The sequence below is a fragment of the Manihot esculenta genome, chromosome 5, assembly GCF_001659605.2.
Source record: "Manihot esculenta cultivar AM560-2 chromosome 5, M.esculenta_v8, whole genome shotgun sequence".
NCBI classification, from domain to species: Eukaryota; Viridiplantae; Streptophyta; class Magnoliopsida; order Malpighiales; family Euphorbiaceae; genus Manihot; species Manihot esculenta.
In genome coordinates, this window is record NC_035165.2 from 1,558,400 (window position 1) to 1,584,171 (window position 25,772).

The following is a 25,772-nucleotide window of genomic DNA, read 5'->3' on the forward strand; positions in this document are numbered from 1 at the left end:
GGAACATGAAGAATTTGAGGTTTCCATTCCAAAATTAGGAAAAAAAAGGGTCCAGTAAACAAGGATTAATTAGAGGTAAGAAAAAAACCAAATTTAAATAGAACACAAGACGAAGCATTACATTTAAGGGCACGAGTGATTGCTATAAATATCTACTGTCAACCTCATGCAGAACAACCAAAAGTCTAAAACCTAGACATGGGCAGTGCCCTCGGTGAACTTGGGGTCTTCACATCTGTACCGCCCATCAGGTCCAATCCCAAAGCCTTTTGGATCCGCGAAAACATTCTCTAGTAACTGGCTACGGGGTGGATGAGGGCTCTCATCTGCAAACTCAACACAATCCTCAACCACTTCATCTATCTTCTTCTCAATGGCCTTCAACTCTGCTTCACTGGCTAGCCCTTTCTCAATCATATATTTCTTCAAGGATGTTATGGGATCTCTAGCAGCATAGTGAGCCTTCTCAGCTGCCAAACGAAACCAAAAGATTGAGGGGGAGAAAACCTTATGAAGTTACTGGAATAATGATGAAAAAGTTGCTTCGTCAAAACGGTTTCATTGATGCTCTCTGTCAACTAATCTAAGAATGCTAAATATGCAAACCTTTTGTGAGTTTACATGGTGTCTTTTTTTTTTTGTCGGAGTTACATGGTGTCTCTAATCACTACATATTTGTACAATATACAACCGGGCTGCAAAAATGGAGACTAATCAGTAATCACCAGAGACTTTTCATGGTAACTTAATTTGACTCAAATAGCCTCTGGAAGCCTATCTGCTGGAAAAATAAAATCAATACATGTTTTCAATTATAGAGAAGCATCTCAATCAAATGTGTACCAAATAAAAGATTCAAATGAAGGTGAACATAATTTTTTTTTACAAGATGGACTATTAAAGGGAACATAGTTATGCTAGGTCTGCTGTCAAAACATATCATCAGCTAAAGTTGCATAGACAAAAGCTAAATCACAAAGCAAAACAATGAAATTCCAACAGGTTAATCAATGAACAGGAAGAAAAGAAGACAATGAATTTGAAAGAAATAGTTTTGACGCTCACCAGGATCACGAAGCTCGTCAGGATCTGCTAATGAGTGTCCTCTAAACCTGTAAGTCTCACATTCCACCAAAGTTGGTCCTTCTCCCCTCCTGGCCCTTTCAATTGCCTCCTTGGCCACTTCCCTAACTTTCAAAACATCCATTCCATCAACATGAACACCAGGCATTCCAAATGCTGGACCCTTCTTCCAAATCTGTGGATCTGAAGTTGCCCTCAAGTGTGACATTCCAATTGCCCACAAGTTGTTCTCCACAACAAAAACAATAGGCAATTTCCACAATGCCGCCATGTTCAAACACTCAAAGAATTGTCCATTATTACAAGTTCCATCTCCAAAAAATGCCAAAGTGACATCCTCGCTATCTCCCTCCTTCAGAACCTCCCTCTTATACTTAGAGGTAAAAGCTGCTCCAGTTGCTACTGGAATTCCCTCACCAATAAATGCAAAACCACCTAGCACATTGTGCTCTTTCGAAAACATGTGCATAGATCCACCTTGGCCCCGACAGCACCCGGTGGTTTTGCCAAATAGCTCACTCATTACAGCACGAGCAGGGACACCCTTACTCAAGGCATGAACGTGATCACGATAAGTGCTGACAACATAATCCTGCTCCTTCAACAGCTTGATGAATCCAGTTGACACAGCCTCCTGACCATTATAGAGATGAACAAAACCAAACATTTTTCCCCTGTAATACATCTGGGCACACATGTCCTCAAAGGCTCTGCCCAACACCATATCCTCATATAGCTCCAAGCCTTCTTCTTTTGTGATCAACTAAATACAGAAAGAAGTAAAGAAATAAAACAATTAAGTTCTTCATCTCTCATAGCACCTTAAACGGAGTTTTCAAATTTCGATATCAAGTAGTAAACACACATAAATACACATCAAAGCTTATTAGAGAATCATAACCCCCTAGAAACATTAGCGAAAACAAGGGAAGTATAGATACTGAGTTTACTAAAAGAAGGCTAGCATGGAAATAAATTAAATGTTGAATCCTTGGTCCTTTTAACATAAATAAGACAAAGTAAAGCACCACAGCAGAGGTTTTGCATTAAGCTTAATGGGGTATAATTTCCCTCTTTCTCGGTTCCTCCATGCTAACAAACACTCCGAACTATAAAGCAAAACAAAATTAAAAAGAAAAAGAAATAGCTCCCGAAGCAAATCAATAATCCCAACAGAGGGTAAATTGGAATGAGGGAAGGAAAGATGTAAGGAACTGATTACCAGATTGGATTTTGATTTGAGCTTCTTTTCCTTAACGGCTTCAGAAACGGCAACAACAGGTGATGGACGGTGGGAATTGAGTCGATTCAATTTGGAAAAAGAAGTGAAGCGAAGTTTGCGAGTAGATCCCAGAAAAGTAGTGCTTTTGAGAGGATCGAAAACAGAGAGGTTTTCGTGAGATCTGGGAGTGGTAGTATTGAGAGGCAAAGGCTGAGTGAACTTGGTGGCAGAGAAAGCAGAAGCCATTGTGCTTTCTCTTCGTAAGAAACAGCAGAGAAAGCAAATGGGAGAGAAGAAAAGTGAGAGAAAGGGGAAGAAAGAAAAAGACTATAAGAGGAGAAAGAAGGGCGGAGGAAACAAGGGAAGAGGGCGTGGAAGTAACCGCCCGATTGAAAATGAAACTAATGTTAGAAAGCCACCCAACTCTCAACTGCACACTCTGAACTCAGATAAAACCGTATCGTTTTATTTGGGGGGGGGGATTACAAAATCATGTCGTTTTTCATGAATTACCAATCAGTTATCAAAGAGACGATGCTGGATTGCCGATACGAAGCAAAACTCGTGTATTTTTAATTTTATTTTTATTTCTATTTCCATGGTAAAACTAGAATTTTGAGCGGACCTATCCTTTTTGATTAATCTATTAGAAAATGTACTTAACGTTCATCATGGGTCCATAGCTCAGTGGTAGAGCATTTGACTGCAGATCAAGAGGTCACCGGTTCGAACCCGGTTGGGCCCTTTTTTATTTATATTATATTGCTAATTTTTAGTGCTTCAGAGGACAGACTTCGAGGAAATAATTCTTTTTTGGGAATAATGTTCTTGACTAATTTTCCATTGAACCAATCATGTTTAGTAATACCCTAACGCTTCATTAAAATATGTGAAAAATGTATATAAATTTGTCAAAATAAAGCACAGAATGAATAGTTTCATAGGCAAATTATTAGATACATATGCATGTGTTCACTAATAATAAAAAAAAGAAATGGATTGTATTATTCAAAATTTAAGAAAAAAATTGAATTTTCACCTGCACATGCATGGTATAATTTGCCTTCGACTCTTTAAAAAAAACTTAAAGTTGTACGGCATTTAATTCAGACTTTCAAAAAATTAAATAAACTTTATTCTCAAAAAACATAATAGAAAATAAATAAAAAGAAAGATTGATTTGAACACACAGTGAATTACAAGCAAAACCTTGAACAATTGAAACCGTAAAGTGTTGTAAAAGCCAATCATTCACACTAGGAAGCTAAATAAATAAGCAAGTAAGATGGCAAGATCGTAGGAGTATTTAGGGCTAAGAGAAAATCTATTAAAGATGAAAAATTACAATGGAAGTTGGTATATTTGTCTAGCAGAATTCTAGTGTCTCATGACTACAAATAAACCTCATATGGGGTATTTATAAGGCTTAAGCATTCAACTTATGGCTAGAACTTAAAAGTTTTTTGGAAAACTTTTACATGAAAATATCTTTTAGAATTATCTAGAATTTGTGGTCTCCAAGAGGTTTTCAGGAGAATTTTTTTTGGCTTTATTTTGGTTCCATTTTACTAGTGGATGTCTCCCGGCAGTTCTGAAACATTCTAAATTTTTTTTTCCATTTTAAATCTTATTTGGGCGTGTCTGTCAGGCCTGAGAATGCTCTAACCCAATTTTGCACACCCCTGCCTGTTGTAGGCTTAATGTTGTGCGTGTTATAATGCTTCCAAGAATCTTATTTGGGCACTGGACCGCACGCATATGAACCTCATTTTCTCACTGAACATCTCGCTTCTGAACCTCATTTATGTGCTAGGCCACGTATCTGTGAATTTCATTTGTACTCTAGGCAGCGCGTGCTAAATCTCACGCAAGCCCATCTCATGTTGCACCTCCACTATAGCCATGAACCTCATTTCTGCAGTATTAGACTTGTGCCTATTTCTTCCTAGTAACTTGCCACGTCACGGGCCCTATCTTGCCTCTAATGGCCTACCACTGTCCTAGTGGCCCAACAACACATCCAACAACCATGCTAACCCTTGACAACTCCCCTAGTGAACCTCATTTTCTTACTGACTTGCTTTGCACCCTAACCACCTGCTAATCTCAAATCAACCCATTTTTGACAGTCTAGCATCCCGTCACCGACCAATGATTTTCCCACTCGCTGTACCTCATTAGCCCCTGACTTAACATCATTCAGCCCCTTGGCAGCTTGTAGCACAAAAATTGCCCCGAATGTATAATTGGTTTGTTGGCCTCCCAATTGACTACTTCATGCACTACCAATATTACTTAGCCGATTTCGCCATGCGATAATCTCATCACCTTTAGACCGTGACAATATGCTTTTTTTTATTTATTTTATGTATGTATTTGATTTTGTTTTTCAAACTTTAATAACGAACGCATTCATTTTAATGTGAACATCAATAAACTCATTGAGAGTGATTTTCAATCCTGAAAGCATCTAGTGGTCGAATTTATTTTGTAGTCCACAATTAATTGCTCGTGAATTTTAGTGTTTTTATCTTTGTTTCGCCCTAGCTAAGAAGCCGATAGTATTATACCATGCGTTTGCAATGAGAAGAAAGTGATTGCCGATATGAAGATTGATTGCTTGTTCAATTTGGATTTTGAAGAAAAAGGTTATGCGGCTGTGGATGCGTGTCGACCATGTGCAGTGTCTTTGGATTGTACCGGTGCCATACATGAATGAAAACAACTCATGTCCTTTTCTTTCCCCACATCATTTAGACTTGTGCTATTTTTACCATTAAAATTCACTATTTTTAATTCAATATAAAGCCAAACATTTCAACAAGGATTAAATTACTAACAATTCTTTATATTTTACCCTTTTTGTCCTTTATATAATCAAAATTTTTTAGTAATTTTATTAAATAAAAAACTACATAGCGTTATAATTAAAATTATTAAGTATTAAATTATATATAATTAAAATTTAAAAAAATAAATACAATTAAAATTAAATATTATAAATATTATAAACTAAATGATGTAGAAAAAAGTTGAAAATAACTTATTATTTTGTAAAAACAGAAAGGTTTATGAACGGCTATTCCGAAACTTAGATTATGTGTAATTTTTACATAGTAAAAAGATAAAATTTGCTTTTAAATTATAAAAAAATTAAATTAGTTAATAATTTTTTAAAAAATTCAACTAATATAATTAATAAATAAAAATTTTTATATTTATAGGTATAATGAAAATTTATTGTATAGAATCTTTTAATTTTTTTTTTATAAGTGAATCTCCATGAGTGAAACTTAGTATTAGAATTTTGTTTAATTTTGTCACATTTGCATAATATAATTTAAACACATTGTGTCATATCACTGAAGGAAGCCTATCAAAATATTCCTTAAAAAATTAAAAATCCATATACATTGTTAATTGAGTGATTTAAAAAAATAAATAATTTTTATTAAAAAATAAATAATTAATTTCAATAAATCATAAGAATCAATAAACATGTTTTTAATTTCAAATTAATTTATACATTTTCATAAAACACAATAATTAATATCGTAAAAAATAGAAAAAAAAACTTTTTAAATGAAAATTTAAAGATTTGAACAAATAAATCATAATATACACAAGAAAAAAAAGGATAACAACTGCATTTCCCAATGGCGCCTAAGGTGAACAGTATTCAACTTAAATATAAAAAAAAGTCAATCAAATTAAATTAATTTAAAATTTTAATTTAATTTTTTTATTTTTTTTAATTTAATTCAATTTTTACTTTCAAAAATTTTAATTATTTTTATTTTAATTTTAATTGAAAAAAATTAGAAAACTAAATTAAACTAATTAATAATAATAATATATTATTTTTAATAATTTTTATCATTAAATATTTTAATTAAATTTTAAAGTGTAAAAAATAAAAAATTTTATTAAAAATTTAAATCAATCCATTCAAATCAAATAATTTAATTTCTAATTAAAATCAATTCAATTTAACTTTTATAAATAATAAAATTTCAATATTTTTAATTTATTCGGTCACGACCCACCAAGTTACTGTAGAGGAGTTGCAACCCTTTAAAATAGGTGCGTAATTTCAAAATCCCACATTAATTCAATTTCTTGAGAATTTTATAATTTAAAAAAAAAATAATTTTTCCACTCCAAACAAAAAATTTGATATAAAAAATTAAATTAAATTTAATTCTTGTGAAAATTTTTATTCAAATAAGGTACATCAACCTACATTTTCTGAGCGACTTGGTTCCAGTTTCAAATAGTAGCTATCAACTTTTTTCATAAGCAAGCAGGATTCAGCAACAGGAATAGCACTGCAGTTATCAGAATGCAGCAATGCACACGCGACACTCTTGGCTATCAGATATTGCTGGTGCACAACAATGCATTTTCAAGCGGGTAACGAGAATTCACAAAATATCAAGAGTCAAGACAAACCTGAACAATTCTAATCTATGTAATCCAATTACCTAAACATTTTCAGAATATGCCGTATGATTAAAACAAAGTTTGCCTAAATCTATTATCAAGAGAGCTAACAAATTTGCATCACGTATCCCTAACAGTCATCTGATATACAATGCTCATACGGGCAATTCTTATATTGACTGGGTCTACTAAAACCGTAGTGCATAAGGTTTTATATGTACCCACTATCATTTTATACTACACTATGATTCCCTGCTCATACAAGTGAGCAAATAAAAATTTCAATGAAGACCCACCAAATATCAAGCACAACAACAGGATGCAACAAACCAGAAAGAAATCAGATTCCACATCCATATCTAAAAATGAAGCAGTGGCAAATCCGAATTTTTAAACCCAATTCACCATTACTCAAATACTCGATTCATAATCAATTAACTCAATTCATATATCAAGAGGCTTGAGCAAATAATGTTCAAAAAAAAAAAATTACTCCCAGATATTACATGGAAAAAATACTGACCGATTGAATAGCCAAAACACCAAAAATGAAACTACCTTGAACTACTAAGACTAAAGACCAAAATGGGGGGCTTGGGCATGATGAAAGTAGCACCTAATCAAACAAACTGAATCCCATGTCGTCATCGCTCTCTTCCTCGGGTTCTTCCTGTAATATTAAATCAAACAAATTACATTGCAGTATATAAATAAACCAACAAAAACAACAGAACGTATACCCAAAAAAATAAAAAAACCATGAAATGACATTATTTACCTTCTTCTTCTCTTCAGCTGGAGGAGCAGCAGCTGCAGCTGCACCACCAGCAGCAGCAGCAGGGGCTGCAGCGGCAACTGGAGCACCACCACCGCCAGAGCAAACATTCATGATGAGATCATCAGCAGCACGTTTTCCCAACAGCTTGGCGAACAAGCTTGGCCAGTAAGATTCGACTGTAACATTGGCTGCTTTGACCAACTGTGCGATCTTCTCTGCCTTTTAACAAACAGTAAAGGAAAAAAAATTTCCACAAACCTAATACATTCATCCCAGATGAAAATTGTTTGCTTCACTATCACATATGAAACAAATAACTCTTTCCTTCCACTCTAGTTTCTCAACCAAACAACCCAAGCCAATAGCCAGAAGCATATACTGATAATATACGCAAAAGAAACATAGAAAGCTATAATTAATTAAATAGTAAATAAGAGTACAGGGCGTCGAAGAAGGATACAGTGACGGGGATCCCATCATCATGGAGAATCAAAGAAGCGTAAGTGCAGGCAACCTCTCCAACCGACATTGTTTTATCTGCATTATGAAGAGCACCAATATAAGATTAAAATCAACCATTATAGGTTCCAACAACATTTGCCAAGTGAAAAAGAGTGGCATTTACATGCAAGCAAATAGAAGCTGCTAGGGTAGATTTCTCGCCTACTAGGCTGCGCAGCTGCAAAGAGAAGCAGTCCAGTCTAGGGTTTGACAAGAACCACCAAGAAGGGGTTTTAAAGGTAGAAAGAACTGACCTGCAGGCCTGGCTGCGATACTCGGGCCCTCAGTTGGGACTAAGGCGTCCCGCTGCAAGGGCCCATAACATAATTAAGTAGAGACTGATTGCGGTGGAGCAAGAGCAACGACGTCGTTCGTGGTGGCTCCTTTACTAGATTAATCCTTGTAGTTTAATCTTTAGTGACATAAATTAGTTTTAATATTTTTAAAAATAATTTGTTTAGTTTTTTAAATGTTAAAAATTTAATAAATTAATTTGTATTGTAAGAAATATAATATATATATATATATATATATATGTTATCAATTTGATTTTTTCATTTAATTAAATATTAATGTGATGATCTAATTAATAAAAGTTTAACTAATTCAGTCCATTTCAAAAAAAAAAGTTTAACTAATTCATTTTATTAAATTCTTTAACTATATTTTTATATAATACAACAAAAATATGCATTTAAAATGATTTATAATGATTTATAATTACTAAATCAAACTTATTCAATATATTAAGTAACACTATATAAAAAAATGCAAAAAAAAAAAAAAACATTTATCAGAGATGGCTTTGATCGAGTTTATTTTCGTTCAATAGCTAAAGTATAAAACTCTCTTACCATACTTAAAATTCAAGTTTTTACATCCTTCACCTATTAAAATAATAATATAGAAAATGCTCCATTTTCAACTTCAATGAATATATTTATAGTAAAATTTTCGGTTATATTAAATCATAAAACGTATGAAATTTAATGTTTTTGATATTATTATTATTATTATTATTTTTGAAATGATGTTTTTGATATAATTATTGAAATGACAACATTTAGATTGTTAAAAAATAAGTTACATCATGAGATTATTAGGCCTGCTTGGTGGTCATTGCCGGCTACATTACAATAATGAATTTAAATTCAAGATACGTGATAAAAGATTTTAATTAAAATTGTGCATATAAATAAGCGTCTTTAGAAATAATTAAATATTTATTAAAACTATCTTATTTTAGAAATTATTCAATACTTAAAAATAAGTGTAAAATATAAAACACAAATAATCAATATAATAAATCTCATATGTTCATGCTTTCCTTACGAGAAATTCTCCAAACATTGATTAATACTAGGCTTATTTAGCCTTCCATCTTTACACGCACTCCTAATGAAAACTCAACGACATCGTTTTACTTAATAAACACCGTTAAATAAGACTGGGCTCGGTCCAACGAAAAATTCGGGCGCGATGAAACGATGCGGTTTGTTATACACCAAATGGACAGATCCGCGGTAAGTTTGCGCTATTTCTTCGTTCCTTCTCGCGCCAGGGATCCCTTCCTTGATGAAATTAGGTGCACTCTCTCGCCCGCTGTGTATTTCGTACCTCATCAAGCCTTTGTGCTTGTGTATTTGTTTATGTTATTGATGTGTTTGTATCGATTTATTTTATATTCACAATCGTGCTCTGTTATTGGGATTTGGTGATTGTTTTTCTTGACATGTTCTTTTCATTGTTTCAATCTTTTGGTTAGCTGAAACTCTTTTGAACGAATCAGTTTAACTTTGTGGGTTGTCTAGGTTCTCCTTTTCCTCTGATATCATTTTTAAATCTGTCTAGGGGTTCTGATCAGTAGGAGTAATCTAAATTTAGTGGCAAATTTTGGTTTAAGGATCGGTAGTATTTTGAGTCTAGTTTAATCCTTTTTAAGCTACAGGTAATTATGGGTCAGAGATTAAGAGCTGTGCTTCAATGAAATCTTCAGATGTATAGTGTCAAACTGATGATCTTAGTTTCTGCTTGATGGTTTGTTACTAAAAGGCTATTTTTAGTTTCCAAATGGTATTCTTGAGAATGCTTATGCTTGTAACAAGTGTTCCGTCAAGGTAACCTAACAACATGGATTTGACAAGCTTATTCGTTTCAGGGATGGATTCATTTTTGTGCTGCTACTGATAAAAATACACTTCACCTCCTATGTCCTGTGTTATGCTTAGAGTTTGCAGTTCTGTGGTTTAGTAGATATTTATATATGGTGTTCAAAACTGAACATCCAAGATTTTGAGCTTTCTATGCTAGGATAACTGGTTTTAATACTCTTCAGTCTTCAGTGATTAGTGAGCGATGCCGTGGAGGCAATACAAAAATTGTTTAAATATTCATGTAGGATGCTCAATTACATGAGGCCATATGCATTTGAGTCGGGTGGAATTATTGAATTATACATCAGAAGTTAGGCATAAAAGGGAAGAACAAAATAGGGAGATGGGCAAGTTGAGTGCGTAATATAGAAATCAGAGCAAGTTGATTTCTAAATCATTGTTTTTTGAAACGATTAATAGAGTTTGAGACACCCTTTACTTCAGTCATTTTTCCAATGTTTAGAAGTCTTATTTGGAAGTTCAACTGTAATCAAATCATTTGAAAAAAAAAAGTGACTGGTACCAATAAGGAAGGAGATGTGAAAGCAAGAGCCTGGGAAACGGATGAGGTCCTGTTCCATGGAGTCAACGAGTCCTTTTGTTACTGAACAGGTGTGGAGTCTTTGTATCCATATTAGATGACAAACTTTAGTTATTAAGTTGAAAATGTGCTCTGCAAGATGGTTTTTTAACAATTTACACTTGTATTCTTCACTTTTAGGAGAGAGAGAGAGAAGAGAAAAGAGGAGGGGGAGGTATGGAGTATGTCCTAAGATTATGCTTCCACGAAGGTGATTTGATGTTTTTTTTGCTCTTGCTGAATATTTTATGCTTATTCAAATTGATATCAGTTGTCCATTTTATATTCTTCACCACTCTATGTGGATGTTGTCAACTTAATACAAGGAGTCAAGGACCCGCCTTCATTTCAACTCGAGAATCACAAATATGTCTATAACTCAATATAAATGCCTTTGAAGGTGGAACAGTATGAAAATAGGTGCACTTCTTACAAGGGAAAACTTACATCACACTTCATAACATGAACCAACGTGACTATTTGTTAGCCTCAAATTATTGGCCAGCTCATTACTTTGAACTGCTTTTAGAGTACCTTGCTATGATGCATAAAGTTATTTCTTATCAAATGTTTTTACGGGTGGATACATTAAACCGCATCAAAGGTGTAAGGTTACAAAGATGCACAGGGGCATTGGCAGAGAAGTTAGGGCAGGTGGGAGCAGAAAAAGGGATGAGTTGGTGTTGACTCCATGTTGTAAAAAAGTGTATGTTTCTAAAGTTTTTTCCTTAAATACTCATTTTTTGCCTTTTCAATACGGTAAGATTTTATAACCGTTTGAAAATTTTATTTGTAAGGTTTTTTTGTCCGTTGCAGATTTGATATTTAAATTTAAATTTTAAATATAATTATTATAATATTATACAAATTTTTAATTAGATTATTTCAAAATTTTTATAACAATTTATAATGGTTAGTTTTTTTATTAGATTTTATAATATTTGGACTTGGATAGAGGTGTCTAATGGGTGTATATCCAGGGGCGGAGGGAGGGTACGGCAAGGGGGCACGTGCCGTACCGGCGACCGAAAAATGCTTTGAAGGGGGATGAAGGTGCCGCAGCGGCGCAGCCGGTGGTGCCGCAGCAGTGCGCAGCGGTGCCCTACCAAAGGGAACTCCTCCCTCCGCCCCTGTGTATATCTCTGTATCAGACTTGTCAATTTTATAAATAAAAAATACGGAAATGTGAATTTAGGTCAAAATATAGGTATTTAGAAACGTTATATTATATAAAATAAATTAAAATAAAGAAAATAGAAGCTATATAATAATAGTTATAGTCTAAATAGATGATAATTACAATCAAATATATAATTTGAAATATAATTAAATAACTAATTTTATTCAAATACGTATTATTCATATCAAGAAAAAAGAATGCTCTATTAAATTATATATAAATAGACTACTCAAGTGTTAAAATATACGAATATGTGTCAGACACATATTCCATGAATTGTCGTATCAATATGGATACGAAATGGTAAAATAAAGAGTTAAGAGTATTAAAAAATAGTTTTTATCTTTATAGAAAAAATCATTCTCATATCTCTTATTTTATTTTTTTTTCTATATTCTTTATTAAATTACAAATTAAAAATAAATTTTTACTATTTGCTGAATTTGAGATGCTTTTCCTCTTCTTCTTCCTCGTGCCCGTGCTTTTATCATCTTTAAAGATCTCACTTCTTGTGAAGAAGCCTGGGGATTCTGACTTCTGGGCTTACTAGAAAGCATTGGGAGGGACTTTCTGCCAACTCTCGTTCACTTGCCGAATTTTTTGGGTTACTAAACTATCTAATTTTCTTTGAAAATTATAAGTAATTTCACATGCTATTCTATACAAAACAAGGTCTCATAATTCTCAAGTTCTGATGTTGAGGAGTGAAGCATTTGTATGAGAATGCATGCAGTGGGCTATTTTTAAAGACATTTTTCGTAGAGTTATCTTTAAATGACCACTTATAATTGTGTTGAAGGGAACATGTAGAAATGACATGTATTGAAAACAAATTATGGTTTGTGGAGCTTGATGTTCTGAGATTGTGGAAGATTATGGTTGAACGGATGAGTTTATATCCGGTGGCAAAATTAGAACTTTTATTGAAGGTGGACCAAAAAAATAAATTCTATCAAATTTATTAGTCTTTTTATTATATTCTTTTAGTTACATTTCATTTCTTTTAAGTTGCAATATATTTACAAAACTTACAATTTAGGCTGGACATCCTTAATTATTGAGGGGGCAAAATTGTAGCTACATAATTTCGCCATATATTAGTTCTAACTTCGCCATTATTTATTCTTATTTTTATGTCAGTTTTCTGAGATTTTGTTTTGATATGAATATTTTTTCATATTAATATTTAATTAAATGAATTCTAAGTTGATTTAGTTTTAACTATATATATATATATATATATATATATATATATATATATATATATATATATATATATATATATATCACCGACTTGCATTATTTATAATCTGTAGCGTAAGCTATAATTTTAACTTTTAGTTTTTTCAGTTAATTGACATCATTTATTTGCACTAAAAAAATGAATTAGCTCGACATTCTAGACAGACATGGGTATATTCTTTTAAATTTTTAGGAGCGCAGAGAATTTTGCTAAAAGTTGCCATGTTTTACTTGATACATAGTTCACTTCAAACATCTTTTTGAAAAGAATTTGTATGTATTATTAACGGGTGATTGAATGTTCCCCCTAACTTAATATAAAATTTCTGTTGTCATATTACCTTTATTATATTTAATATTTTCAATTTTATTTTTATAAAAATATAATTACTTAACTAATAAATTTTACAGTACATAACTATTTAATCTTAAATTTTATAAAAATATCACTATTAATTTTCTAAAAAGTTGAAGCGCATACTTTTATAAAGGTAAAATATTAAATATTAATCAAGAAAAATTTAAGGCGTCAATTTTTTTTAATAATGAATGAAATCAAATGATTGGTTTAGTTTTTATTTCTTATTAGAGATTTTGACACTTAAAATACTAATATGCATTTATTTGGTATATAAAAAACTCTTAGAAAAATTAGGAAGTTGATTATTAGAGCTTAAATTTACGCTATTAAATTCACACGTAAAACATGCATGTTAAATGTATTTGATATTGTTCCTGTTGAATTAGAAATTATTAAAGAGTAAAATGTATAAACCAAATTAAATGTGCATGGTAGTTAGTTGGTAAAATGCATTTTCAATATAATTAATTAAATAAAATCATTCGGAGAAGGAGTTTAATTTAAGGATAAATTTATATAAATCTCTTTTATATTGTAAAATCTTTTTCATAAAATTTAAACCCCATTGGCTCCTCAGGTCTGAGGAAAGTGCAAGGCTCTACTTAGAATTAGCTAGGCTAGCAGAAGATGAGGCATCTTAAGCAACTTTAATAGCTGGCTCTGGTTCTATCCTGACTCTATTGCCAATTGGTCTCATAATAGTTCTATTGCAGTCCGTATGTATCTTACTTTTGATAAAAAAAAGGCTCAATGTCGTGGGGTGGGATGAATCAGTGTGCGTGCATTACAGCAAGACTTTGAATTAATTTTTTTTTGAGGGCATATTCTATGGATTAGTCATTTAAAATCCCACATGGATTATGGATATATACTGCTAGTCAAAATTGATATGACTTTTACTTGTATGGTTACAGTCCTGCATGTCCCAACTTTAACAAAAAAAAAAAAAACTCTACCCATAGGATTCTATTTCAGGATTCTAAAGGTACTATCAATCCAAGCATCATCCTTTGGTACACTTTGACAGCATTCTTTAACCCAAGAAAACTATATTTATGATTTTGCCAAAATGGATTATTTATCTCAATGATGTTGTTGGATTCATCTCCTACTCATTATGATTTTGTGTTTAGCAGAAACTTCTCTCCTCACTTTAACATAGAATTCCAAACATCACAGGCATGTGATGCTGACCCGCAGGCCCAACTTTGCGAGAGAAAAAGCTGTCCACCAACATTCTATTGAGTTTTGAATACCCCTTTTGAGCTCTCTTTGGATTCCCAAATTATATATATATATATATAAAAGTAATTATGCAAAAGAAGGATTTGAACAAGAAAGAAGTACCCAACTCAAAAGCAAAGTATGAAAGGTGAAACAGATGATTATCAGTAAATAAAAAATTAAAAAGAAAGAGAAAGATACCAATCTTCTCTTTTTTTTTTCTTCCCCAACTAATCTTCTAATCCTATCATGAATAGAATCAGTGAATAAACAGAAAAATTACAAGTTAATGGCTGAGCTTTCCTTGCTCAGCTTTTCCTGCTGTTGACCAAATTTGGTTTTGAAGATATAAAATCTATCTTCCAACCCATCTACTTCAAAATATAAACAAGAGTTTGCCATCGGATGCTCTCTGCAACCGAGACATAGTCATCTGATAATTAGTATCTGTCTATCTGAGGTAGAATCCAAAGCCAATATTGGTTTCCATCTTATGCCAATACATGAAATGAATATGATTCCTTCTCCTAATACTAACAACTACTTAGACTTCTTAGTTTCCTAATTAATAATGATAAAGATGATGATAATGTTGGGATTTGCTGAATGATTGAAGAGAGTTAGTGGGAGTGAGCTCTGCACCTAAAAATACTTGTTTCCATGAATGAACAATCTGGTTCTGAATTCTTGAATTTCCATTGTTTTCTTACGCTAGCTGATGAGCCATCCTTCTCTTGAATCTGTGACTTTAAATGTTTTCCTTATTCATTTCCTCCGTTTTGATCTTGACCCTTTTCAACATTTGTTATATTGTAACTCTTGTGAAAAGACCAACGAATGAAATCCATGCTTATTAGGTTGATGAATTTAGTTCAGAAGCCGTTCCAGAGGCTTGCAAAGCACCTTGTCCCGCAGCCACCACCCCTGCTGCTGTCGTCGTGGTTGTCGGAATCATAGGAGTTGTCATCGTTGTTGCACCTGTTGCAAGTCAACTTTAATTGTATAACGTTGCTTCTTTGACTGATAAGAGTGAATTTTGGAGAATTAATTAGAACAATTACCCGTTGTGGCAGTAGTTGTCATTGCCATCGAAGATGGTATTGATAAACTACCTGTGGAGCCATATTGCTGAGGCAAATATGGATACTGTACCATTTGGGGATACTGAACTCCAAAGCCATGACCTTGACTACTCTGTCCAAACTGTGTATACAGTGGATAGAAGTTATGGAACATCCCTGGAGTCCCTGATGCCCCAGTAGAGTAATAAGGGGAAAATTGTTGACCTCCATATACCCCATAATAATTCTGCGTAGAATGCCATAAAAATGTGGTCAAGAACTGCAGATAAAGTAGGTATATAAGATTGGCTATGCAAAATATTTATCATATCAAAGCTTACCAAAGGGTACAATGTGTCGTGTGAATATCCTGTGTACCTGTTTGTTGACCCAAAAGAAAGGGGAACAGAGAGAGAATATAAAAGAATCAGTAAAAAATTTGAATGCCCATTAAAAGGGAGAGGAAATGGAAGGAAAGAAGAAGGATTTTTATTTCCATTTCTCTCTTTTGCTTACCCATAAGCTGAATAAGGAAATGGGTATTGTCCAGTTGGTTGATGGATGTATGATGTTGAACCATGATAAGCAGGTGGAGCCACCAGCCCAGGTGCTGGTCTAAACCTTCCTGCACCTGCAAGATTTATTTAAATGTTTGTCTCATCGTGCATTGTTTAGATCCATATTTCAGTTAAGAAGAAGATGAATCTAGAGTTTGTTATGAACTTTGTGCTGTCTTCAGAAATTGAAGTCTTGGAATGAAAAAGAAGGGATTTTTGAGAAGGTACAAAACCAACATTTTCCCATTTAGCATTGTTTCGCTTCTCAATGTTGAGAAATGTTCGATTAAGACATTGTAATGCAAATTGAGAGTAGTAATGTTGAACCAATAAATTAGCAGGAAAAATGTGAGAGATCAGAGAGGGAGAGAGATATGGACCCTGTTGAAGAGTTGGCGGACGAGGCTTGTGTGCACCAAGTGATGCAAGATTACAGTTTGCTCTTCTTCCATCAATCACAGGAGATGGGTTTTGACAAGCTCTCATGGCTGCGTCTGGTTCCTTAAATGTAACCTAAAAAAACAAAAGACCCAGTTTTATAACCAAAAAACAAAGAAAAATAATGAACGATGGAAATGATCAAGGCAAATGGGCATACAAAGCCGTAGCCCTTGGATCTTCCAGTGTTCTTATCTGTGATAACAACAGCCTCAAGTATCTCCCCAAACTGCTCAAAATAACGCCTCATTGTATCTCTTTGGGTTTCCCAGGCCAAGCCTCCAACAAAGATTTTAGTAAAAGTTGTGTCATTGTACTGGCCTGGATTGCTGCCACCCACCATCTGAAATTGCCGTTGTTGAGACATGATACAAAATATAACACCAAAAGAAAGGATACAAAGAAAAGCGAGCAAGTAAAACAAGAAAAACGAGAGTGGATAAAAGCAGAAACCGCCCGGAACCAAAACAAAAAAAATTATCAAGAAACGTCCACTCCACACACCCTCTTCTCCCCAAGAGAACAAATATAGAGAATAAATCCAGAAAGAGGCGTTTGTTTTTGATGATCACATCAATCAACACAAGCACTTCTTTTTTCTCTCGGACACTCGTGTGCTTTTGTTTCTCTTTTTCTTGTTGTTCTAGTTGTTGTTATTCTAATGTTATAACTACCACTTTTTTACGCCCATGACTCTTCAGATTCCTCGACAACGATACCCGTAACGAGAAAATCATTACTGTTAGAGGAGTACCGTGTGGATTAATAATAAGAAGTGAAAAGGAAAAAGGAAAGAAAAAAACTCCCCTCCAAAGAATATACAAAAATATATAGCACAAGAGGGATGAATGATAATGGAAGAAGAAGAAGCAGAAGCAGCAGAAGCAGCAGCAGCAGCAGCAGCAGAAGAAGAAGAAGAAGAAGAAGAGAAGAAGGGAAAGGAAAAGTGTGTGAAGGAAGGAGAGGACAAAAAAGCTGCAAGTGGGCACCCACGACAACTGCAGGTAAGGTTGTCCAATGAAATATCAAGAATCAAACACCAACCTTTTTCGCTGTATGAGCGCTTTTTCTCTCTATATTATACATGTATGTGTGTGGGTCTGCACAAACAACTGCTTCGCTGTACTCAACCTTCCATTTTCCTCTCTTAATATTGCATGTTCCGTTTATGGCATTTGTGGGTCTTCGAGATATGATACCTTGACCCTCTCAAAACGCCTCTGCTGTTCCGTTCAACTCCCTCTCTGCAGCTGCAGCTGTTCTCTTAACCGAAAAAAGTACAGGTAATGTGTCTTCTGTTTGGTGGGGCAAAACTTTCTGGCACGACCTTCTAAACTCTCACCATTAAACAAAAAAAAAAAAGAAAAGAAAAGAAAATCTATAGTATTTTTTGTATGGAAGAAAAACTTAACTCTTCGTGAAAAACCCAAAAGTGCCCTCTTTCATGATGGGTAGAGAAGAGTTATTTAGCATTAAACACAGAGGAGAGGAAGAAGAAAATTAGGAAAGAGACGTAAGAGAATAGGGTTAATTAATATGAGTCTGCTAATCAATACCCTAAATTTCTCAATTTTGATGAAAAGGGTCCCTCTTATTTATGAGTATGGATTCCACAATCCTTGAGAATTGCTGATGCAAACCAGCTGTGATTGCTTGGTTTGTGCTGGTAGGGCTATGATATTTGCTTAAAACAAGGACAATCTTAATCTTTGTATTGTAGGAAGTAGAATTCAATCTTTAATCAATCAAATAAAAATAAAAATAGCAATAATGAATAAATAGGGGAGAATAAAAGCGGAGTAAGCGGCGTATACGATGGGAGAACCAGAGACAGAGAAGGGTAATTAGATCTCCACGGGATATTATTAACACTCTGAAACAGAATCATGACTGTCGCTACCACACATTGGACTCTCCAAGAGATCGGTCAAACCTGTCCTTTTCTTTTCTTTTCTTTTCTCTTCATTTGTTTATTTCCTAATTCCCTGCAAACTGCATCACTTGTTTCCTTTTTTTATTATTATTATTTCTTTTTCAATCTTTTTATACGTATTTTCTATTATTTTTTCAGCCTCTTGTGAGCTTTGAGTTCTCATGACAGCCGGTCTTTTTTAGCTCTATAATAAAATTAAGTCTGAGGAGAAGTTTCTGACCCAAAATCCAATAGATTTTTTTTCATAAGCAAATCAATTTACATGGAGCGACCAAGCACGCACGCAGGCCATTTTTATGAAGTCTAGTCTGGTAATGTGACAGGAGATAGAAAAAATAAGTCCAGTTACTCTGAAATTTTACTTGTATGCGTATCGAAAAGATTTAAATAGTTATCTGTCGTGAAGTGAAATTTTAACATATTGTACATATAGACTTAAGTAGCAGAGACAAATAGCGTAATTATAGAAAGGCAGTTAGACATTACTAAAAAATAATAAAAAAAAAAAATTCTCCAATTAAATTTACACAATCACTCAAAATTTTATTTTTTGAATTTTGAAATATCAAGTCGGAACAATCGGATTTTCGCTGGAACCTTAGCTTGTGTTAAAATGAAATGGAGGCAGTATTAATTAATTTTTTGAATATATAATTAATATTTAAATATAAAAAGCTAGACAATGCCGAATATAAAATACACTGAAATCCATCATATATAGAGAACAATACGAAATATCAAACCAAGTCAACCATTCAATGTAACTACTTATATTTAGTTCATGTTTTGTTATATTTAAAAAAATAATCAATTAATATTATTTTCATGGTTTAAAAAAATTGAGTTATTTTTTAAAAAAATAACTTTATCTTTTCAGAAAAAAATAATAATATTCAAAAAATTGATATATAGATATAATAATAATAAAATTATTAAATTATGATTGATGATTATTTTTAAAATGTTTTTTAAATGAGCTAATTTCTCAATTGATTATAAAAATATTTTTTGTTAATCTCAATAATATTTTCAATGTTTAATCAATAATATCATTGTGTAAAATAATTAAATAGAATAATAATAATAAGTAACCTAGCGAAAGAAATTTTAAGTGGCAATGTATTATTGGGTATATTTTATTTTATTGAATATATAGATATAATAATAATAAAATTTTATTTAAATAAGATTGAATAAATATTTATAGAAAGTATTTTATTTATAAATAATTAATAGAAATAGTAAATTCATTTTATTTTATTAGGTATATTAAGATAGGCAACGTTATTAATTGTATAGTCCTAAGAGTTTTGTCATTATCAGTATCACTATCCTCTTCTAACACGTACAAGAAGGTAATTAAAAAGAATAAAAGAATTAGAGTGACAGCACAAAGAATTGCAAAGTTGATCATACATGAAAATAGTTATGACAGTTGTATTTTAGGTATATACCTTCTTTAATATATAGGCGATTAACTATATATAGTCATCAAAACAGACCCATCATCATCCCTCTTGCTTTTCCATGCTCTGTCTTTATGTTAATAAATTCCCACATCAATCCCAATCTTTTTAATTTCTCATTGTAAACGTCATTCTAATACTACTTCATTAAAATTAATTGTTTAAATATTATTTTAAATAATTTAATATGACAAAATTAATTTTTCTATAGAATTCTGAAGATATATATATATAAAAATACAATAGAAATTCTGGCTAGAGCAAATTAGGCTGAGCTGAGGAGTTGGAAAGAAAAATAATTTAAAAAAAATGGAAGAAAAGGGGAATGAGGATTGTGTCGTACTATCCACATGAAGGCTGCAAATCCAGGGAGGCAGAGGCACCCGTCAGACACACCACATGCCCTTGCCAGTTCTTTCCATTATTGTTTCATTTTACTTTACCCTCTCAACTCAAAAACTGCTTATTTACTTAGCTCGCACTATTTAATCCTGTCATTGCAGTTCATATATATTAAAAAACTGCTTGATTTTAAATGATTTTAGTAAAATTTTAATCCAAGATTATCATATTTCTTAAATTTAATGTTAAATAAATTAAAATCGACAAACGACTACGTTTTACGTTGTCTCCTGATCGCTACCTCCTTCCTTCTCCGCGAGTGTACAGTGGATAATCAAGGTTGTGATCGAACGTGATTGTGTACTTGGAGGGGTGGTCTCTGCACCTGATTAGTCAACGGGGAGCCTTTTACCACAACGTGGCCAACGTATGTTTCCTTGGAATTGCATTATCCATTCTATTCCTTTTTTTTTTTTTTTTTTTTTTTTTACAATATTAAATCGTCTTGCTTCTAACTTATAATTGTATGTATTCATTTGTCCCTATCCTTTTCGACACTTAAAACACATTTAATTCAACAATAAAAAATTAAATCTTATGATTCAGAAATTTACTCTTTTTTTATATATATATAAAAAAATCCCCATGCCATGGGTTCCCCTGAACCCGAGAATGAAGAAAATGGGCCCAAATTGGTCCAAGTCAAATGGGGGACGGCAAAAACATACCTTGTGGGCCATAGCTTCTGATACCACCTTTTACAAACTGACTAGTGCTGCGCCTCCTCAAGCCCAACCCCTGACTTGTATAGACAGCAGAGGATAATTAATTTTTTACTGTCATTTTTAAAGCTGAGAGCCTTTGGATTTAAATTTTGACAAGGACAAATACATTAAACAAGAAATCTATTTAAATATCAAATGCTAATGTTTAAATTTAATAAATATCTGAAAATTTTTGTATAATTATATATTTTTTATTTGAGTTAGGGTACAGTTTATGAAGTCCAAGCCACACAATGTCTTCAAACTCCAACTAAAAACTTCACTATTGTTTAAAAACAAAAGCAAAGATTAAAAAAAAAAAAGAAAAACTGGTGGGCAGTAGGCTCATATATTGGCTGTTAGATTCAGTATCCACGAGCCCACTTACATCCATGATCAATGATACTGGGCTAGATTGAAGGAGAACCAATCTTACTCTATGCATCGCCTATGGGCTCAGATTTCCAAGTTCTGTTGACAAGTAATTTAACAACAATGTCGTATCTGAATAATGTATACCGTGTACACTTTTTAAATTGTGAACAAAGTAATTTTTATTAATAATATTTAAAAATTTACAGTTTTGTACAAAATATTTTTCGTAATTAAATAATTCAAAGCCCAAAATGCTATATTGTCATCACTGTCGACTCCTACTCCTACTGCTACGATTATCTTCTCATCTTTTTCTGTTGTGCATGAATAATAAATTAATAATTAGGAAAAATTACTTTTTATTTTCTAAAATTTAATATAATTAACACTTCTGTCCCTCTATTTTAACAACTCAACACTTAAATCCATCACTATCTCATCCATCCAAATTCATAATTTTTCTGTTCAAAATAGTCATTTAGTTAAAGAGTAAAAGGTGAGATGTGAAAATTTTTTTTCCAAAAATACTCTTAATCCTCCATCTTTCTTCTCTTTCATATCTTTTCTGTTTCCTTTTACATTATTCTCTCTCTTTTTTTTTTCTCTTTTTAATTTTTCTTCTCCCACATATTTTTTTAATTTCCTTTTAACTTTATTGATTTTCTCACAAATTTCCTAAAATTTATGAATCGGATTAAAATTCCCACCTTGAAAACCCTTGAAAATCCTTGACATACTTCCCCGATCAGCATCGCCACCACCAATCTTCCCACCACCACTTCCCTGATCAGCAGCACTACCACCAATATTCCAATTCACATCTTAAAAACCCTTGACATACTTAATAGCATAAGCAGAAGCAATCATAGGATTCTCCCAGAAATTTTTTATTCTCTCCTGCATTTAGAATCCCTAAAAACATTAATATCATGAACCCAAAACTCAACGGTTGATCTAATCAAGAATCAAAGTATCCTATTATGAGAAAAAAAGAAGTGGAAAGAAGAAGAATTTACAGTGAATAGGTATTGGGTTTTGGTTTTGTGATTTTGAATAAATGGAGTGTTGAAAAAATAGTATGAGAAAGAAGAAAAAGAAGAATTTACAGTGAATTGAGTTTGAGTTTCGTAATTTTGAAATAGAGACTTTTATTGAGAGTTAATTTTGACAATTCACGTGTTCTAAAAAGCTATTTTAGACAGAAGAACTATGAATTTGGACGGAAAATAAAGTGAAGGACTTAAGTGTTGGGTCACCAAAATAGAAGGATAGAAGTGTTAATTACGTTAAATCTTAGGGACTAAAAAGTAATTTTCCCTAATAATTACTCAATCAACATCGCCGACATTGACAAGCCTTTCATCCATCATTTTTATTTGGTTGAATGACCATTTAACACTCAGCCTCGGAACGGCGTCGCTTCGCACGCGAACCAGCAAACCTTAGTTGCTCAGCGGTAGCCATCAGCGGCAAACATGTCCACAAGGAAATGGCATAAGACAACCAACACCCTCAAAACTTTCCCTGGCCCAAGTAAAAGTGGGCTCCACTATATCAAAAAGCATAGCCACATTCATGTAGCCATTGACCTCACTACCCCAGATTAATCATGATCATGATCATGATCATCCGGTAGTTGGTCAAACTGTTGAACTATTTTGACCTTTGAATTTTTTGCTTACAAGTAATCTCTATCACCGGTTCCTAAACAAGGAATAACTGGCTTCAACGCGCCAGAGTAAACCCCCTGTGAGGAAATGTGGGGCCATCCAAAATATAGAAACTACAGGATTTTGAATTTGATTGGCCAAAGCCAAGCAAGGGATCTTGTGTCGGCCAAACATGGCCCGCAGCGAAGAAACCCTCACGAAACTCCCCCACCGACGCATGATCGGCTCATCAATATAATCTTCTCGCTCGCCATAAAATCTATATCACTAGAAGCGAGATTGTTGAAGAAGAAGGTGTGATACAGATGGGGAATTGCGTGTTCAAAAGATTTGGGGTTGAGATTGAAGAAATGGTAAAAGTGGTCACTACAAACGGAGGAATCATGGAGCTCTACGCACCCATCACCGCACAATGCATAACAAACGAGTTCCCAGGCCATGCCATCTACCGAAACAGTGACCACTCATCTCCACCTCTCCTCCACGATGAAGAGCTCCACGGAGGCCATTTCTACTACCTCCTCCCTGTCAACGCCGACAAAAATACGTCCACCTCCACTACTGCAAATACAAATTCTATAATTAACAGCGGGACAAGTTGTACTTCGTCGTCGAAAGTCACACCCTATCGCATGTCGTTTGATAATCAGAGGGTATTGAAACGATTAAAGGACGCTGAGGTGTTTCCGACCGGGGTTTGGAAGGTGAAGCTGGTGATATGCCCAGAGCAGCTGGCGGAGATACTAGCGCAAGAGGCGCGAACGGAGGAGTTGATAGAGAGCGTGAGGACGGTGGCTAAGTGTGGCAATGGGGTCCCCTCTTCGTTGGCTAGCTCAGACCAATGGAGCGTGTCCAGTAGCTGGAAAGGATCTGCTGAGAAATATGGGGAGGATTATACTCACTAATACTTAGTATTTTGTACCTCAATTAAATTAATTAATTAATTAATTTTGTTTATTTATTTTTAAATATTAGCTTTCAACAGCCTTGGTAATTAGAATGCATGGCAAATATATTTAATAGTTTTCTCTAAATATGGTACAAATTCGTTATCTTTTATTATAGTTGCTAGGTACATTTGAGAGAAGTGAATTACTCTAATATGTCACGATTATATATTAATTATGCTTAAATTTATATAGAATTTATTGTAATCAACTACTATAATTCACTTAATAAATTTAATATTAGAGTGTTCACTTGATTTCTTTTTTTTATAAAAAAAAACAGAGAATGCATAACTTGAAATTCAATGAAAAAATTGTGAAATATGAAGTAAACGAAGATTTGAAAAGCCCATTAGTACATTTGAACAAAATGAAGTGTTCTAAAATTCCATTAACGATAACATAATAACGATTGAACTTTTCAACAAAATGAAGTGTTCTAAAATTCCATTAACTATAGCATAACTACAATTAAATTAAACTCTTAAGATCACATGACAAATAAAACTTCTATATTCGTTTGTCTGACTCGATCATTTTGTGAAAGGACCACCTATCATAAAATACAAGTTTGACTTTCTACATCTACGACTTTATTCCTGCACGGAGCACACAGGCCGATCTTATTAAAATACGTAGATTTCCAATGGAATCGTATCCGATAAAATAATTCAGCAGAAACGTATCAGAACGATCAATGTATTAATACCCTAGAATCGATTATGTAAGGAGAGATATTTTACAAAACTCAGATCCTAAAAGCTCTTAACCTGCTCTAGAAATCCTCAACATCTTTAAAGTTGATTTGTAAAACCAGTTCATTCCCTATTTATTCTTAACCATCCAATTAAATCCATTAATTTTCCTTTAAATCAAATTCTCGTTTACGTATCATTATCTTCTTGTCCCACCAGATCTCAATCTCATACTTATCAATAAGAAAAAGGGTTTAGTTAAAAAAGGAAAACTCATGTTCGATTATGAGCATGTATTGTGATTATATTTCAAATTATCATAAACTAAACGCATAATTTGGATAACTAATTTAAAACTTGAAATAATTCTGTTTATTTTGTGTGCATTATTACTTTCATGATAAAAAGATGAGCATAATTACAAGGGGCTATGCGCTGTAGCCATAATCTTATTGCTAATCTGTTATAGAATTAATAATAATTTATTAATGAATTAGTCAATTCGTTATAAATAATACATGAAGATGTATGTTTTTTTTTTTTTAAATGAGAATCAAAAATTAGAAGAGTAGAATATAAAACTTTTTAGATTTATTCAAATACACTTCTCACCAAATTAAATTAGTTAATGCGTGTGAATAGGTCGTATATATATTTTTTATATTAATTTAATATATTAAATATTTTAAATAGGGAAGTACCTTCTTATTATTATAATTTAAATTTGTATATGCATCTCTCTCGTTTAGGATTCTTT

General features: G+C 33.0%; 4 protein-coding genes, 1 long non-coding RNA gene and 1 other non-coding gene across 10 annotated transcripts; 3 read left to right on the forward strand and 3 right to left on the reverse strand.

Moving 5' to 3' along the window:
- Window positions 1–6: 6 nt before the first annotated feature.
- On the reverse strand, window positions 7–2,778 carry LOC110615708 (pyruvate dehydrogenase E1 component subunit alpha-3, chloroplastic). 2 transcript variants are annotated; one of them, XM_021757747.2, is made up of 3 exons: window positions 2,306–2,767; window positions 1,066–1,846; window positions 7–470 (listed from the first exon to the last, which is right to left on the reverse strand). In XM_021757747.2, the coding sequence occupies exons 1-3, from the start codon at window positions 2,549–2,551 to the stop codon at window positions 193–195; spliced, it is 1,305 nt and encodes a 434-aa protein (XP_021613439.1). In that variant the 5' UTR covers window positions 2,552–2,767; the 3' UTR covers window positions 7–192. The 2 variants fall into 2 exon arrangements, with proteins under 2 accessions (XP_021613439.1, XP_021613440.1); XM_021757748.2 differs by lacking the exon at window positions 7–470 and adding an exon at window positions 642–695 and having other exon boundaries at window positions 2,306–2,778.
- A 200-nt stretch (window positions 2,779–2,978) lies between these two features.
- Window positions 2,979–3,050, forward strand: TRNAC-GCA. Its single transcript has one exon. It is a non-coding gene; the product is annotated as a tRNA-Cys (tRNA).
- A 4,085-nt stretch (window positions 3,051–7,135) lies between these two features.
- Window positions 7,136–8,303, reverse strand: LOC110614831 (60S acidic ribosomal protein P1). Of its 2 annotated transcripts, none has more exons than XM_021756509.2 (4): window positions 8,152–8,303; window positions 7,987–8,063; window positions 7,527–7,745; window positions 7,136–7,418 (listed from the first exon to the last, which is right to left on the reverse strand). In XM_021756509.2, the coding sequence occupies exons 2-4, from the start codon at window positions 8,053–8,055 to the stop codon at window positions 7,365–7,367; spliced, it is 342 nt and encodes a 113-aa protein (XP_021612201.1). In that variant the 5' UTR covers window positions 8,056–8,063; window positions 8,152–8,303; the 3' UTR covers window positions 7,136–7,364. The 2 variants fall into 2 exon arrangements, with proteins under 2 accessions (XP_021612201.1, XP_021612202.1); XM_021756510.2 differs by having other exon boundaries at window positions 8,190–8,245.
- A 1,208-nt stretch (window positions 8,304–9,511) lies between these two features.
- Window positions 9,512–11,950, forward strand: LOC110615089. Of its 3 annotated transcripts, none has more exons than XR_006350601.1 (3): window positions 9,512–10,792; window positions 10,902–11,466; window positions 11,741–11,950. It is a non-coding gene; the product is annotated as an uncharacterized LOC110615089 (long non-coding RNA). The 3 variants fall into 3 exon arrangements; XR_006350602.1 differs by having other exon boundaries at window positions 9,512–9,612; window positions 10,186–11,466; XR_006350600.1 differs by having other exon boundaries at window positions 9,512–11,466.
- A 2,939-nt stretch (window positions 11,951–14,889) lies between these two features.
- On the reverse strand, window positions 14,890–18,505 carry LOC110615022 (RNA-binding protein 38). Its single transcript, XM_021756726.2, has 7 exons — window positions 17,868–18,505; window positions 16,984–17,166; window positions 16,766–16,898; window positions 16,345–16,459; window positions 16,170–16,206; window positions 15,829–16,075; window positions 14,890–15,745 (listed from the first exon to the last, which is right to left on the reverse strand). Exons 1-7 carry the CDS (start codon window positions 17,907–17,909, stop codon window positions 15,621–15,623), a joined length of 882 nt encoding a protein of 293 aa, XP_021612418.1. The 5' UTR covers window positions 17,910–18,505; the 3' UTR covers window positions 14,890–15,620.
- A 5,080-nt stretch (window positions 18,506–23,585) lies between these two features.
- LOC110615967 lies at window positions 23,586–24,407 on the forward strand. Its single transcript, XM_021758242.2, has one exon. It carries the CDS (start codon window positions 23,679–23,681, stop codon window positions 24,276–24,278), a length of 600 nt encoding a protein of 199 aa, XP_021613934.1. The 5' UTR covers window positions 23,586–23,678; the 3' UTR covers window positions 24,279–24,407.
- Window positions 24,408–25,772: the final 1,365 nt, after the last annotated feature.